The sequence below is a fragment of the Montipora capricornis genome, chromosome 12, assembly GCF_036669925.1.
Source record: "Montipora capricornis isolate CH-2021 chromosome 12, ASM3666992v2, whole genome shotgun sequence".
Lineage (NCBI taxonomy): Eukaryota > Metazoa > Cnidaria > Anthozoa > Scleractinia > Acroporidae > Montipora > Montipora capricornis.
In genome coordinates, this window is record NC_090894.1 from 15,409,408 (window position 1) to 15,424,407 (window position 15,000).

The following is a 15,000-nucleotide window of genomic DNA, read 5'->3' on the forward strand; positions in this document are numbered from 1 at the left end:
AGCTACTATCCTTAGCCTTTCTCTTTCTTGACGCCATTTTGGATTTCGTAAAGTCGCGTTCTGCTCATGAACAGATTGTAAAGCCACTGGCAAAGGTTAAACTTTAATCCAGTTCGTCAGTTCCGTGTGAACAGAGCAAAAATATTGCACGGTTCCGTGCGAACAAAATGTACGGTCAAATTTTCAACCGGTAGAAAATTCGTCCGGTACCGTGTGAACGTAGCCTCAGATTAAAAGGTGGCACCAGATCGTTCTTGTCGTACCTTATAGGTTATTCAATGTGTTTTTTTTTTACTATATATGCTTACATCCTAGCTTCTGGCCTGGAAGTTTCTTCTACATTGTGACAGTTTTGCCGGCCATTTGGATCGCGGAGTTAAGGATACTGAATGAGAAAATCAAAGATGGTGCTGATGATTGTGAAATAAATGCGGAAAAAAATTATTATCAATTCGGCGGGGTATGTTGAATCCTCATTTGATGTGACGACTTATAGGGTTTGTATGGGAAATCTACTAATCCTAGTTTAAAGCGAAGAAAATAAATACAATTTTCTCACTTTTACTACACCTAGTGTCCAAATGTCTGTTTGAGGCATTCTGATCTACAACCTTGGGCATTTCAAATGGAAAATGAAGACCAACCCTCCTCTCAATTTCAATGATGAAAAAATTGCGGGCTTCAACTTGTGCGCGGATTCATCATTGATTTTGGTAGGAGGGGGGCTACTAATTTGATTCATGTTATTTTGTCAAAGATTGTAGCTCTGAGATTTGTGCTCAAGTTTGGAACCTTACAACCTTAGAACCCTTCGAGCCAATGATCACTCAATTTACGATTGATTTTAGGACGATTTAATTCTAAAATTCAATATAATTCGGCTTTTTGTCCAGACTCACGCAATAACATGTGCTTCTTTTTTGTACTAATATTATAAAAAGGCTAAACTTCCATGAAACGAAAATTCTGACGTTTACCGTAAAAGGCGCTATTGATATGCGGGATTCACCTGAAAATATGATTTTTTTGATTTCTGTTTATCAGGTAATTATCAGTATCGATTCTGGACAGCTGGCGCAGAAATGGTCCAAATTGGGCCTCATCTTGCTAATCATTGTGGGACGGTGGCTTTTACCTAGAGGAGAACTAACACGTGACCAGCTATCCTCCCTGCTCTTGGTTTACGTGGCGAATGCCGCTGACATTATGGGTGAGTTAAAATGAGTAGATAATAATTTCTCCGGTCGATGTCGCGGTCTGTTTTCTGTACAATATAGTCCCTCTCACCAGAAAGCGCTGACGTTATGATGCCCTGGGAACCGGCGTTTCGATGTCGAAAAACGGCAAGAGTCTTTTAAAGTGATTTCCCTTTTCTTGCATTATTGCGCTTGGGGATTGGCCATAGAACCCTCCATTTCGATGGCCTGGTTGTGCTCTATCTCATTCTTGAGAACCACTTTAAATTTCAGAACTCTTTGAAGTTTTCGACAATAATCCTATTTTGTGGTGTAAGGAGGGCGTGGCCATAGCTGTCCTGATTACATACACGTGGTCGTTCTTGCAGTTCACATTGGTTTTCACTGCCACAGCAGATACTATACCAGACTCCAAAGAACTTGAAAAGGTAACGATTTCTTTTAATGTCGTTGAATGCCTTTATAAGATTTGGAATCATGTCCATCCACGACCTAGGAGGTTAGAATTGTGCCCCGGTGTGTGATTATGCAGGAAATGTAGATCTTAACAAGTGTTATTGAAATTAAAAAAGAAAATTGGGGGTAACCACGCATTTTTCAAAGATAATTCATGAATAATATTTGTAAAAAGCTTTAAAATACAAAGCAAAGTATGGCGTTCTTTCTCAAATTTAAACTTAATTATCTCTCAAAAATGCATGGTTACCCCCGATTTTCTTTTTGAATACCAAGAGTACTTACTAAGATCTACTTTTTCCGGACATTTTTAAACTGCGCAAAAATATCCCTGTATTAGTAAGCATCGGCGATAGGAAAAACGAGTATCTAGAGATGCGTAGAACGCATGCGCAATAACAATAGTAGGCACCGTCCTTAAGGGTCCTTAAGCGAAATTTTAAACTAGAAACTACTGCTAGGAAGCATTAAGTTCCGGTGGACACGAATGTCCTTGGCAAAATGTACTACGTAAGCTCCAAACGGTGATCATTTGGTCGCTTGCCGTTCGTGATTAGGCCGCACATTAGTAAATAATGCTTTTTTTCCTTCGCTTCATTGTGTCTTGAAGGGTTAACAAGTGAAAGAACGTTTGTTAGCCATTAACTTGTGTTAGCCATCGTAAACGACTTAGACGGAGGAGTGCTAAAATGTAGTCCGTCTTTTCATTGGATTTTGGTTTTCATCTTCAGTTGAAAAATTGTTAAAGTACATTTTTTCTTTGCATACGCAGGGAAATAGAGTTGTCGTAGAAGAAACGAAAAGTCAAGAAACTAAACTTCCAAAGTACATCAAGAAACTCATCGTACAAAAAGCCGAAAAGCAAAAAGCTGACCTTGCTCAAATAGAGAAAAACACAGACTTGCGTGCTGCCGTTGATCAACTGAAACAGCTCAAGGCTTACAAGTCTCGCGGGAGACAAGCCAGATTCTCAATTCACGATACCGCTCTGGAAGTTGTGCAAGTCCAACGCGAAGTAAAACGCGAAGAAGAAGCGCTCGAAGAACACATAAAACGAAGACAGAAACTAAAACTTCACGGAGACTTGTACTCCATATTGACTTTGATGTTGATGCAAGATGGACCGTTTCTAATCGTGCGACTTGTATTGATAATTGCTTACGGTGTTGCGACCACCCTGCACTTGTTCTTTACAGGAAAAAACGCAATCGCGTTAGCGTTGCTTATTTACAGATTAGTGGTTTTAGTCATGGAGTCTCACGTGGAAGAAGACGATGAAGAAGACGAAGATTTTTACTCCATGACGAACGCATCGGCGTAAAATTTAGTTTTAAAATTCAAGACAATTGTTATCAATTGATTACGCATGCCGTAAAGGGAAAACAAGGATCATTCCTTCGGCGAACTAATCACAACGCGAGGCAAATACATGAAGCCTGAGCCAAGGGCGGGAAAATGAGCAAGTCATATGGTTTGGCTTTCACATCTGATTGGCTAAGAATGTGGAGCGAGATGTTTAAGCCAATCACTTGGCGTAATTTTGGCTCGATTTTCCCCCGCTCACTCGAATTCGGGTATCCTCCCCAAAAAGAGACGGCCATGGCTCCGGGAGTGAGCGCTGGCTCATTTCTCGAAACAGCGGCTGGTAATCGAGCCCAGGCGTAATTATGCAAACCAATTACTTTCGATGCTCTATTAAGGTTGAATCCCACTTGTGAGATAAGCAAAACAATAAGCACAAAGCAAAAGAGTGAGAAAAATCGTATGGGAGAAGGACTGGTGTGAAATAAGCGTGAAATATTCATATGAGCGGGAAAGGAAATTTTCGTTTACTTGAACCAGTGCCTATTTGCCCATTCAGACTGGGCGTTACGTCTTTCCGTTGAAAACCATTGGGCGCGCGAGGGAGGAAGGGAACTTTTTGCTTCCCATGGTTCCTCGCGCTTCGCGCTCGTCTCTCGAAACGCCTGAGGAGGAGGCAGTATCATATCCAGTCAGTGCTAAGGTCCTTGCGCTTGCAATATGAACTTGCTTTGTCGTGGTTTACTATGTCCGTTCTGTTCTAATTTCTAAGACAGACTGGTGAGTCCTTATTCCAAAATGGCCGTCGTTTTAGTGTTCTTTTGTTTAGATAGATAGATACATACATACATACATACATACATACATACATACATACATACATACATACATAGATAGATACATAGATAGATAGATAGATATACCTTTATTTAAACACGATAATGTTTAAAGCTACAAAGCTTATGGGGTCGTGTCTTTACAAAAGACGCTTAGATAAATTAAAGTACAAATCCCTAAAATTACATACTAGAGCGAGTTTCAATCGAGTGTCGTAAAACCAAAACCAATTGGAATTGGAGCCCTCAAACGTATAAGGCATCTCGTTCCTCAGACGACATTGCGCTCTATTTATCACGCTTTACTTCAACCGCACTTTGACTACTGCAATGTCGTCTGGGGAAACTGTGGTATCACGTTACATGACAAATTACAAAAACTGCAAAATAGAGCAGCCAGAGTTTTGACCTTCTCTAATTTTGATGCAAATGCTAGCGAGCTATTCAAAATTTTAGGCTGGAAAAATCTAGTTAGCCAGCAACAAATTGCGCTGGCCACAATGGTCTATAAGTGTCTTCAGGGGCTAGCACCGGAATATCTATGTTCTAAATTTACAAACCGCGAATCTGTTTATAGTTTAAGAGACTCTGAAAGAAAGCTTAATGTTCCGTTTCCACGGACAAATTATTATAGAAACAGCTTCAGCTATAGAGGTGCTACTGTCTGGAATAGCTTACCCCTCAAAGCGAGACAAGCAGAGTCTCTTGGGCTTTTCAAAAATCTGATTAAAGACATATTTTAGTATAAAGCACGGCATTCATGGAAAGCAGCTTTAGAATTAATATAGTATTATAGTAATTGTATTTTATTGTAATCATTTTAAAATTTTACCTTTTGTAATTTAGATTTTAGCATTGTTTGTAATCTTAGCTGATGATTTTACCGTGCATAAATAATAAAATATCATATCATATCACCAAAGTAATTACTTTGGCCAATCGAAAAGGGGGGAGACAATCCAGTAAACCAATCAAAACTCGAAGTAATTTCACGTAGCCGACACAAAGCGCGGGAAAATGTGCGAGCCACGATTGGTTTTGTTTCCACCTAATGTGATTGGTTGAAAATGTAGCGCGAGAGCTTTGACCAATCACTGAGTGAGGTAATGCAAAACCAAAGCAATTCGCTGATTACTTTCGACACTGGATTGAAAACCGCTCTACTATAATATGCCTAAACTACTAGTCACTAGAATGTTAGAGAGCTAAAAACTAATTTAAGAAACTTGCATTATCTTTCAACTTGGTTGGCAAAGATTTATAACTCGCGTCTACGATTGAATAAAACTTAAGCTTAAAATTCCAGAGCATATTTAACCTTGAACGAGACAACAAGGGCTAATTTGCATATTAAACGACGATTGAGAGAGAGATAAAAGTGACCGAAATAATCGCAACAAATCGAGAAATTTTTGACCACAAAATTAAAATGGTTGCCATTTTGGAATAAGGTGTATCCAAAGTATTGAGAAACTTGAAAAAGATTGAAGTTCTACAATCGGACTTAGCGCCTCAATTAATATGTAGGATGTATGTAGTTGCTTCTATTCGTATTATGTATATATTAATGTACTTTTTTATCGTGAAATATATTTATTTTTAAGGAGGATGCACTTCAATTAAATTATGGGTTATGGTCAACTTATCCAGTTATCTATTAATCTTTGACCTTACGTTCTCACCGCCATTTTGGTGGACGAAGACAATAGATATGTTATTGGCTAACTCCTTTTGTTTCGTTCTCCAGCAGTTTTGTCAGACATCGTGGAGGATTGGCAAGTTTTTCTTTTTCTTGTGAAAATGAAAGTTCGAGTCTGCATGCGCTCACTTATAAATCGTGAACAACTGCAGATGGAAATTCATGATGACGTCAGAATTAACTGTGTGGTGAGTGACGTTAGTATTGCGTGACATCACACACGTCAACATTGACAGTTCTAGCGAGGAGTAAATTTGACCGTGTGCATATGAGAGTCTGTCAGTGAAGTGTGTTGAGTTTGTTGGATCCGTTCAGGAGATAAAAAACCCTTAAAGTTTTCCTCTTCAACTCTCGATATCCTTTCACAAATGGCCATGGTGTGGAAATGATGGAGAGAGTGGTTAATACGTGATTCAATCCTCTGGCTTAGGACTAAATATTTTTGTTTCTTTGGGTAGGTGGGCTAATCTGAACGCGAATCCGAGTCTTTGCGTAATTCAGATTTCAGATATAATGCCGAAAAACTTGCGTGCTTCGTAAATTTTTCGTACCTTATGTCTTCCATTTGCCTCTAATTTGCTGAATAGACAATAACTGGAATATGTTAGAGTTCCTGCTTTCGCAGCCCCCGCAAACGATTCTCATGCCAACATAACGAGTCTCATTAAAGGAATGCCGATATGTAATGCAGCTTTATTAAAATGACTACTACAAAGTTTATTTCAAACTATTTGGCCCAAAGTTACAGCACATTTTGTAAATTATGTGCACAGAATCACATCACAAGAACTTAAATTACAATTTTTCTTACAGCTTGCATAGATCAAATTACACAGTATGCTTAGTCCTAAAATTTGCACATTGATTAGGGTTTTAATTTTCCTCTTTGTCTAACAGATGAGCATCAACTTTCAAAACCGTAAGGTCGATATACTCGTTTCACCGCAAACAGGTTGATCTTAATGAAACGTGATTGTTTCTCGGCCAAAACTGTAACAATCACATAATCGGGCATTTTGTAGGCTTCCCAACTTGAGCTCTGTAGAGCTGTCGAGGGTAAGTTCTTTCGTGAAATATTAATTAAGCATCTTTGTGGGCAATTTATTCATGGTGCAAACAAGAAAATTAATAATGCAACAGCCGTCAAAGAAAGTTGTATATGAGTCATTATAAACGCGATTGACGCAGTTGGTGGCTTCACAGTCAAAGAATTTCCTCCCTTCAGTGTCCCGCAAGCTCCACACACAAAGCACTGATGCTCAGTATGGCAAGATAAGCTGCGGTTTCGGAGATATCTTGGGCCTGCTCTGTTGATATGCTGCAATATATAAACAGACAACCTTCAGCTCTTGAAGTTAGAGCCGACATGAAATCTGCACTGAGAGCTACAGTTGAATTCAAAACAGGACCGAGACTGTATACGAAAAACTACAACCGGCGAGCAAGCTGTCCAGAAGTTGCCTTAGGTTCTAAAGAAACATCGAGTGCTTTAGAAAAAAATCTCATATCCAGTAAAGCGCGAGTGAAAATCAACATAAGCGGGAAAATGTATGAAACTCTGTATTCGACACTGGCGCGATTTCCAAATACTCTCCTTGGAAGTCCCGCCAAGAGAACGAAATACTATGATCAAGAGCGACACGAATATTTTTTTAATCGCAACCGCAACGCATTCGATGCCATTCTGTTTTATTACCAATCTAATGGATTACTCACGCGACCGGATAATATCGGATTGCAAGATTTCTGCGATGAACTGAAGTTTTTTGAGATTGGAGAGGAAACTTTAAACGAATTTAAGAGAGACGAGGGAGCTGTTGAAGATGACGACGATGAAGAAGTTACGCTACCAACAAACTTTTTCTTAGCAAAGATATGGCTGTGGTTTGAATATCCAGCGTTGTCAAAAATTTCTCGATTTGTTGCGATTATTTCGGTCACTTTTATCTCTCTCTCAATCGTCGTTTTATGCGCGGAAACGGTGAGACAAGATAAGGAAGAGAACGGGAAAGTTTACGATCTTTTAGAAACGGTTTGTATATCGTGGTTTACGTTAGAATATGGCTTGCGGATTTTCTCCTGTCCAGACAAGTTGAAGTTTGTGCTCGATGTCTTAAACTTAATTGATTTTGCTTCACTCATACCATATTACTGCCACCTCATCTTGGACGATGAGAAAACTTTCGACAAAATTGAAGCCATCAGAGTTTTGCGCGTCTCGCGATTGTTCAAGCTATTTCGACATCTAGACGAGCTGAAAGTCCTCACCAAAACAGTTAGAGCAACATGGCGCGAACTAATCATGATCATGTTTTTTATTCTAATAACCACAGCGATCTTTTCTGGCTGGACGTTTTACGTCGAGCACGAAGATCAGAAAGACGAGTTCTCGAGTATTCCAGCTTCTGCTTGGTTCGTGATTATCTCGCTTACGAATGTGGGTTATGGTGATATGGTACCTAGTACAACCCTGGGAAAGCTGTTAGGAGCCATTTGCACTTTAGCAGGTGTGCTTGTAATAGCTCTTCCAAGCCCTGTTATTGTCACGAAGTTCCGCTTCTTTTACGAAAAGAAAAAAAGGAAAAAATTGTCAAGTTACAAATTTTGAGCCGAAAGGATGCAGAACTAGAGGAATAAAATGGGAAATTCAAACAGAACGAAGACCGCTACATTTCACATAAAACACCAAAAAGGTGTCTTTAACACGTCCGCCGATCAGAATTAAACAAAGGTGGGAAATCGATTGAGAATGTTAACTAGGTTTCTTTTAATTTTTCAGTCTCAAACTTTTCGCACAAAAACGTTTTGTATGAAGTTGAAAGAGTATAAGAAAGTTGAGTTGCTCGACGAACATACTGTTAAACTGATTTTTCTCACTTTTGGATAATCTTTAATTGACCTTCAGCTCTTTAGTAATGAATATTGAGTAATATATTCAATGGAAGAAAATTAATTTCACTAACTATTTACGCATCGAAATGATTTGCATGTCACTTGTCGCTCGACTTTATTTAAAAAAACAAAACAAAACAAGGATGGACAAGGCATCATTGTCGACAACGGAATAAGACAATCAGTTTACCTAAAGTAGACCCAGCCTTCTTTGAGGCTGCGAGAAGACTGTTCGTGTTTTCGTCCATAATTTACTTTGACCTTCTATCTTAGAAGTGCAACAATACATGTAAACTAAAATTCACAAAAGTAAGCAGGCTTTTGAAGACCGACAGAACAGTTCATTTTTAGTGTTTTTTTTTAAAAAAAAATATGGTTTATGAAAATTGCGATACTGGCTGGCTGAGATTCGTGTCTTCCTTTTTACAGCAATAACTATGTATCGATTAAAACTTTTGTTAGCCTGAGGGTATTTAGCATCACAATAACTGTTTCCGTGAGATGGTAAAGTGAGATGGTTTTAGTTTCTAACAAATCGATGGAAAGAAACAGATCATATGTCACGGAAATCTAAAAAATTCTCATGTCCTGTAACCATAAACATCTTGTTTAAAATTGAACGTCACCGAATAACTATAATTTCTTGTCTAGTTGCCCTAAGTTTCGATTTCACTTTTTCTTGAGGTACACACAGCGGGAAGTCTGAACATCCTGTCAGTCTGGTTGATTCTAAAAGCCGGGGAAATTCTCTGAATACGGTCTCGCAATGTTTTGACCCAAAACTCAAATAAAAGAAATTTGATCATGCCCTTTAATCAGATCGTAAAAGAACAGGTGTTTGGTGGGAGCAATATATTTTTGTTTATTATATAGATACTGATTAAATACTAGGATATTTCCTTTTACTAAAAACGAACACTATTAGCCAATAAAACGCGAGCTTGCTCTTCATTGTAAGATACTTTTGTGCTTTAGTATAATTCTTCCCTACCACATTAACATTTTTATTACAAAATTTTACATTATTATGATTCGTTTTTCATAACTTTCATATATTGTTTCATGTTACACAACATGAGTGTTTTAGCGGTTGGTGACCGCGTTTTCATCATTTCGAAAATGAGCAAAACAAATTGTTTTAAGGTGATTCCTCAGAAAAAAAAATGTCGAACGATTTTCTTGAAACCTTCCCTGAATGTTCCCTACTAATCCCTGTTTTGAGAACTACAATAAAAAAGATATGTCACGGTGCTTGCTTAAGAGATACAATGGGCCAATCTCACCCTATTGATGCCTGTACTGATACTAATCACGCGCTTTATTTCATCTACTCCGGGTACATTTTGCGGTAGCTAAACGAGAGGGTTTTTAAAGTAACACTTGAAAACACCTGATAGGTAGAAAGTCTAGGGCATATGGAACACACTGTCTTAAAGAGTTTAGGGAAAAATCATTCAACTTAAAACGATGGCGACTCAAAACGTTTCTCGAGTCGTTGCATGTTTTCAATATCATAATTTACATCCTTTGGTAAGGGGCTTTGTGTACGTTTTTAGCTATATCTTTTTTCCTTGCAATAAATTTTTTTCATTTATTTATTTTTTTGTGACAAAGGGGATAATTTGTACACCAAAATTATGGAATAAAAAATATAGGTCACCGTGCTCGTTTAAGAGTAAACCACCATCGTACCTGTCTATCTCGATTATTGTAGATCAAAACAACAAAATTCGCCATCTCTCGGAATGCGCGCTCTTATTCGCAAAGAATTATGGGTCATTCACAACTTGAGAACTGTTTCAGCGTGTATGATCGACATACGCCATATTTACGATGTTGCAAATTTGATCCAATTTATAAATATCGATACATCATATGCGCAGTACGATACTGAGGAATCACCTTAAATCTGGACATTTCATCAATAATTGTATAATCAATATCTATATCTCGTGCTGGTATCTCACTCTCGAAGATAAAATTCGTATCCCCAAGCGGCCATGTAATACCCTCTATAAAATATTCCAAAAAAGGAATTTTGCTCCTTACCTATATGGTACCTGTGAGACTATACCACTTAAAGCATTCACACAAAAAAGCCAAGAAAATAAAATGATACAAAAGACGAATAATCTGAAGTAGAATTCTCTTTAACTTCTTACGTGTTTGCTTGGCAAATTGTTTCGGAGTTATTTGCCGAAATCGCAACTTTATGGATCCTCGAGTTCATGAGCCCATGACAAGGAGCGTATACAACTTCATTGTAGACCAAGTTATTTTTAGATTGATTTTCCCGCGAATCCAAATCAGGCCTTTCCAACTTATCACAAGTCTGCAGCTGGCATGAGAAATTATTACCCGTGTAATTGATAATGGTCGCTTGTGCAAACCAACATTTGACTTGATTTGCGTTAATTGTTAATTTCAGTTTACAGTGCTCCCAATTAGTGCTCCAGCGCTAGAACGACTAGACACTTAAAAATAAAGTTGCTTTCCTTTCCTTTCCTTTCGTGGGAAGCGCGGTGACCTCATGGTTAGTGCGCTCCACTACGGATCGAGTGGTCCGGGTTCGGGCGTTAGTTGTCTTTTTCACACTTTACTCTTACGGTGCCTCTCTCCACCCAGGTGTTTTAAGTGGGTACCGGTGAATTTAATGCTGGGGGAAGCCCTGCGTTGGAATAGCAAGCGATCCAGTGGGGAGTAGATATACTCCTAGTTGCTTCATGCTACAGAAACTGGGACAAGCTCCGGCCTAATGGACAACTTGACTCGTAAGCAGACTTTACCTACCTTTACTTATGCAAGCCAAACTCATATTTAAGAACTCGTCTAAAAATAGCTTGATCTGTGAAAATGCCGTTACATAGAACTACTATTGGAATTGTGGGCTACTGGGTATGGAGTCATTCTTGTACTTATTACTGTCGTACACTGAGGAAGAGGAAGACCGCAAACCACAAAAGATACCTACACCGAAAAACCGAAGCTTTTGTCTGCAAAACGACCGAGACCGCAAACAACGAAACCTCCAACGCTTTCCTCCTTCGGATGGATACACTGTATTGTGATTCGTCGGAGAATAATCCCGAGGGGGAGTTAGAGAGGCAGCTACATGTCGGTTTAAGGAGCTGGGCTTCCGTAGCTACAGGTAGTTTCAGATAGTCTTCTAACCTCCTTCCCACGGGTTTTCTGCCATAGTAGGCGAAATGGTCAACAGATGTAGGAAGATTGCGTCTTCTTTTGCTTCTAAAAACGACTCAATAACGAGATAAAGCTTGACTCACGCTCCACTGGGTATCTCGGAGAAGATGTTTCGCATGCATCGTATATATGCAATAGTCTAGTTTTTGTCAAGATTGTTAAAACGAATATCAGTCAGGACTTTCGAACAACCTCTTCTGACAGTGGAATACTCAATTCGCCAAAATTGTTTGAAAGAATCTATTTTCAGAACCAGGCAGCTTTTAGTTCAAACAAGCAAATAATAAAAACATTAAAGAAAAACCTTTTATGAAGATTACATCTCTGGCAGTCGGAACATTGTAAGAAAAACTCTCAAACAGCTTTTAGGCGGTTATTGAAGGAGATGGCTTTGTTTCTGTAGTCATTGAATTGCTTTTACTATTCGGTATTTGTACCACTTTCAGCAAACGCACATTTGCAAACTTTACAAGCTCTACGGCTCCAGTGTATATCATATGAAAGAAACCATGAATGTGATTTTCAACCAAGGTTTACACTAAGGCATGACTGAGGGATAGAACCCTGAAATAAAGTGTCTTCTCATTGGTATTCGTGAAGAACACGAAAAGCGACTCTGAGTTGCAATTGGTGCATTCGTGTTAGCACGAGTATTGAGCAGGCACCGTAGTAAGGTTCAAATAGCCAATTTTTGGCTATATATGGTATTCATAGTGACGTCATCAAATTCTAAAATCAAAATCGCAGGTTGTTTTAAATTTTTATCTATAGGAGCTTGAAGATGACCTAGAAATAAATCTTTTTTCAAGTGTCCACTTCCATGACGTCTTTCGTCTCGAAAATACAGCATATGAGCATTTTGAATTTCCAATGCTACAAAGTTGTTTGGTTGAAAAAAATGTCTATGCCTATCAATCTCAGCAGTGTGAGCGTTTCATGTCGGAGCGTATCAAGTTCATGTATTTTATCTCATGAGTGAAAAGTAAGCACTTTCATCGCTAAGTGAATTGCAGACGTTCGTGTTGATTTCTGGCCGCCATTACTGATTGGCGCACTGCACAACGGTGGTGCATGAACATGGCAGCTCCGCTAATTTCCCTTTCGTAAACAAGCGATGCCATTTTTGACGGTCGATCAGCAAATCTATGACTGACTCACACGAGGATCCGGCAGCACTCCACCTTACGGTGCAAAATGAACTTGACAACGCAGTTCACTGGTGTAAGATAAACGGATTGAGAGATAATCCTGAGAAATTTCAAGAAATGATCCTTGGAGAAACTAACCGCACATATAGTTTTAAAGTCGGTGATACTGAAATGAAGAAAAACGATCAAATTAACTTATTAGGGCTTAACTTAGACAGCAAATTAACCTTTAGTAAACATGTTTCCGACATCTTTGATCGTGTTAACAATCAGCTTAAGGTTATGAAGCGTTTCAGAAATATTGTATCCAGTAATACTAAAACTAGGTTGTATAAAGCTCTCATCTTGCCATATTTTCTAAATTGTAGTAGTGTATGGCACTTTTGCGGAGCCGGAAACGCGCGAAGGTTAGAATTGCTAAACAAGCAGGCTTTATGTCTTATTTCTGATGATAATAACAACATATACGAAACTCTGCTCAACAATCCGAATATAACAACTTTACAAATAAGAAGCTTATAATGGTCTATATAGCACTTCATGCTTTAACACCTCCGTATATCACATCTTTACTTATTTCGAGACGTAATACCCAAAGACTTAGAGGTATAAATAAGTTGTACCAACCTCGTGTTAACACCACAAACTATGGCAAAAACTCATTTACAATCACTGCTACTAAATACTGGAATATCTTAACTGATAAACTTAGAATTGCGCCCAGCGTAACTAATTTCAGGAACAATATAAAATCATATCCTTTTTAGTTTTTATCATGCGTTAGAGCGAGTTTCAATCGAGTGTCGTAAAACCAAGACCAAAGTAATTACTTTGGCCAATCAAAAATGACGGAGACAATCCGTTAAACCAATCAAAACTCGAAGTAATTACACGTAGCCAACACAAAAGGCGGGAAAATGTGCACACGCGAGCCACGATTGGTTTTGGTTTCACTTCTGATTGGTTGAGAAAGTGGCGCGGGAACTTTGAACCAATCACTGAGTGAAGTAATCATAAACCAAAGCAATTCGCTAATTACTTTCGACACTCAATTGAAAACCGCTCTAACTCGTTGTACTTACTTTTGTTTAGTTTCATTAGAGTGGTTTTCAATTGAGTGTCGAAAGTAATTGGTGAATTACTTTGGTTTATAATTACTTCACTCAGTGATTGGTTCAAAGTTCTCGCGCCATTTTTTCAACCAATCAGAAGTGAAACCAAAACCTATCGGGGCTCGCGCGCGCATATTTTCCCGCGCTTTGTGTCGGCTTCGTGTAATTACTTCGAGTTTTGATTGGTTTACGGGATTGTCTCCGTCCTTTTTGATTGGCCAAAGTAATTACTTTGGTTTTGGTTTTACGACACTCGATTGAAGACTGCTCTATCTATATATCGTAACATTATTATCCAAGTTTTTGTAATTTAATACTGTAATTACTGTATAATTTATATTGTTGTTTTAGAGTACATTCGGAGATACTAGCATATTTCTTTGCTTCTCTAAAAATCCGAATCGAACTGATAAAGTTGTATGTATGTATGTCTGCCATTCTTGGTAACCAAGCCTTTTTATTTGGTTCGCTTTCAATAAATTAGGTTGTAAGGATTAGCTTCCTTTAAATACTTTCAAATTGCCAATTGGAGGCCGTTGTTCCGGTAGTGTAAAGGTTAAGTGCATATTGAGCTGAGTTCGGCATCGTTCAATCAACATTTTCTAATTTTTTTTTCCAACTTTTTTGAAAGGTTTTTTTCTCAGTTTTTTCTTAATTATAAGTGACATACGCTGCTAATCTAGTCCTAGATTAAGTATTTTTTCCCCTCATTTGCAAACGACAAACTTAAAAGTGAAAAGTCTCGTCCAAATGGCATCGCTTGTTTACGAAAGGGAAAATTGCGGCGGCTCCATGCAAAACTCTATAAAGTTGCGTGAAACGCTTCCGATAAAGAACTCAGAAACGATGTACCCGCACAGACCTGAGAAGACTGAGAATTGGTGAGGTGATTTAAGAATTTGTCTCCCACAGCAATCCAAGTTTTTGGCTTATTTCATTGAACGGTTTTGATTTTATTTTTTTGTTGCGTGACTGTTGTTCTCCTACATAGCGTTTCCCAGGGCCTCGGGTTGCGCGCAGACGTAATATACGAGAATAAGCAATACCGTGGGTCCTTGCGCCGACCGTTGTTTTCTTGCTGCACCGACAATGCGCACTATGAAAATATTGGTACTTGTCTTCATCCTTCTGTCGGGATGCCCCCTTTCGTCTTCACGA

General features: G+C 38.6%; 2 protein-coding genes across 2 annotated transcripts in view; both read left to right on the forward strand.

Annotated features, from left to right (window-relative positions):
* LOC138026277 (transmembrane protein 26-like) overlaps positions 1-4,707 on the forward strand; it is a 6,907-nt gene extending 2,200 nt beyond the window's left edge. The window contains exons 2-5 of the mRNA XM_068873550.1: positions 316-460; positions 1,045-1,210; positions 1,470-1,624; positions 2,425-4,707. Of these exons, the coding sequence (XP_068729651.1) occupies positions 316-460; positions 1,045-1,210; positions 1,470-1,624; positions 2,425-2,973 (1,015 nt within the window). The 3' untranslated portion in view covers positions 2,974-4,707. The remainder of the gene's footprint in view (positions 1-315; positions 461-1,044; positions 1,211-1,469; positions 1,625-2,424) is intronic.
* A 139-nt stretch (positions 4,708-4,846) lies between these two features.
* LOC138026273 (potassium voltage-gated channel subfamily A member 1-like) lies at positions 4,847-10,494 on the forward strand. The gene has a single exon (XM_068873545.1). It carries the CDS (start codon positions 6,805-6,807, stop codon positions 8,095-8,097), a length of 1,293 nt encoding a protein of 430 aa, XP_068729646.1. The 5' UTR covers positions 4,847-6,804; the 3' UTR covers positions 8,098-10,494.
* Positions 10,495-15,000: the final 4,506 nt, after the last annotated feature.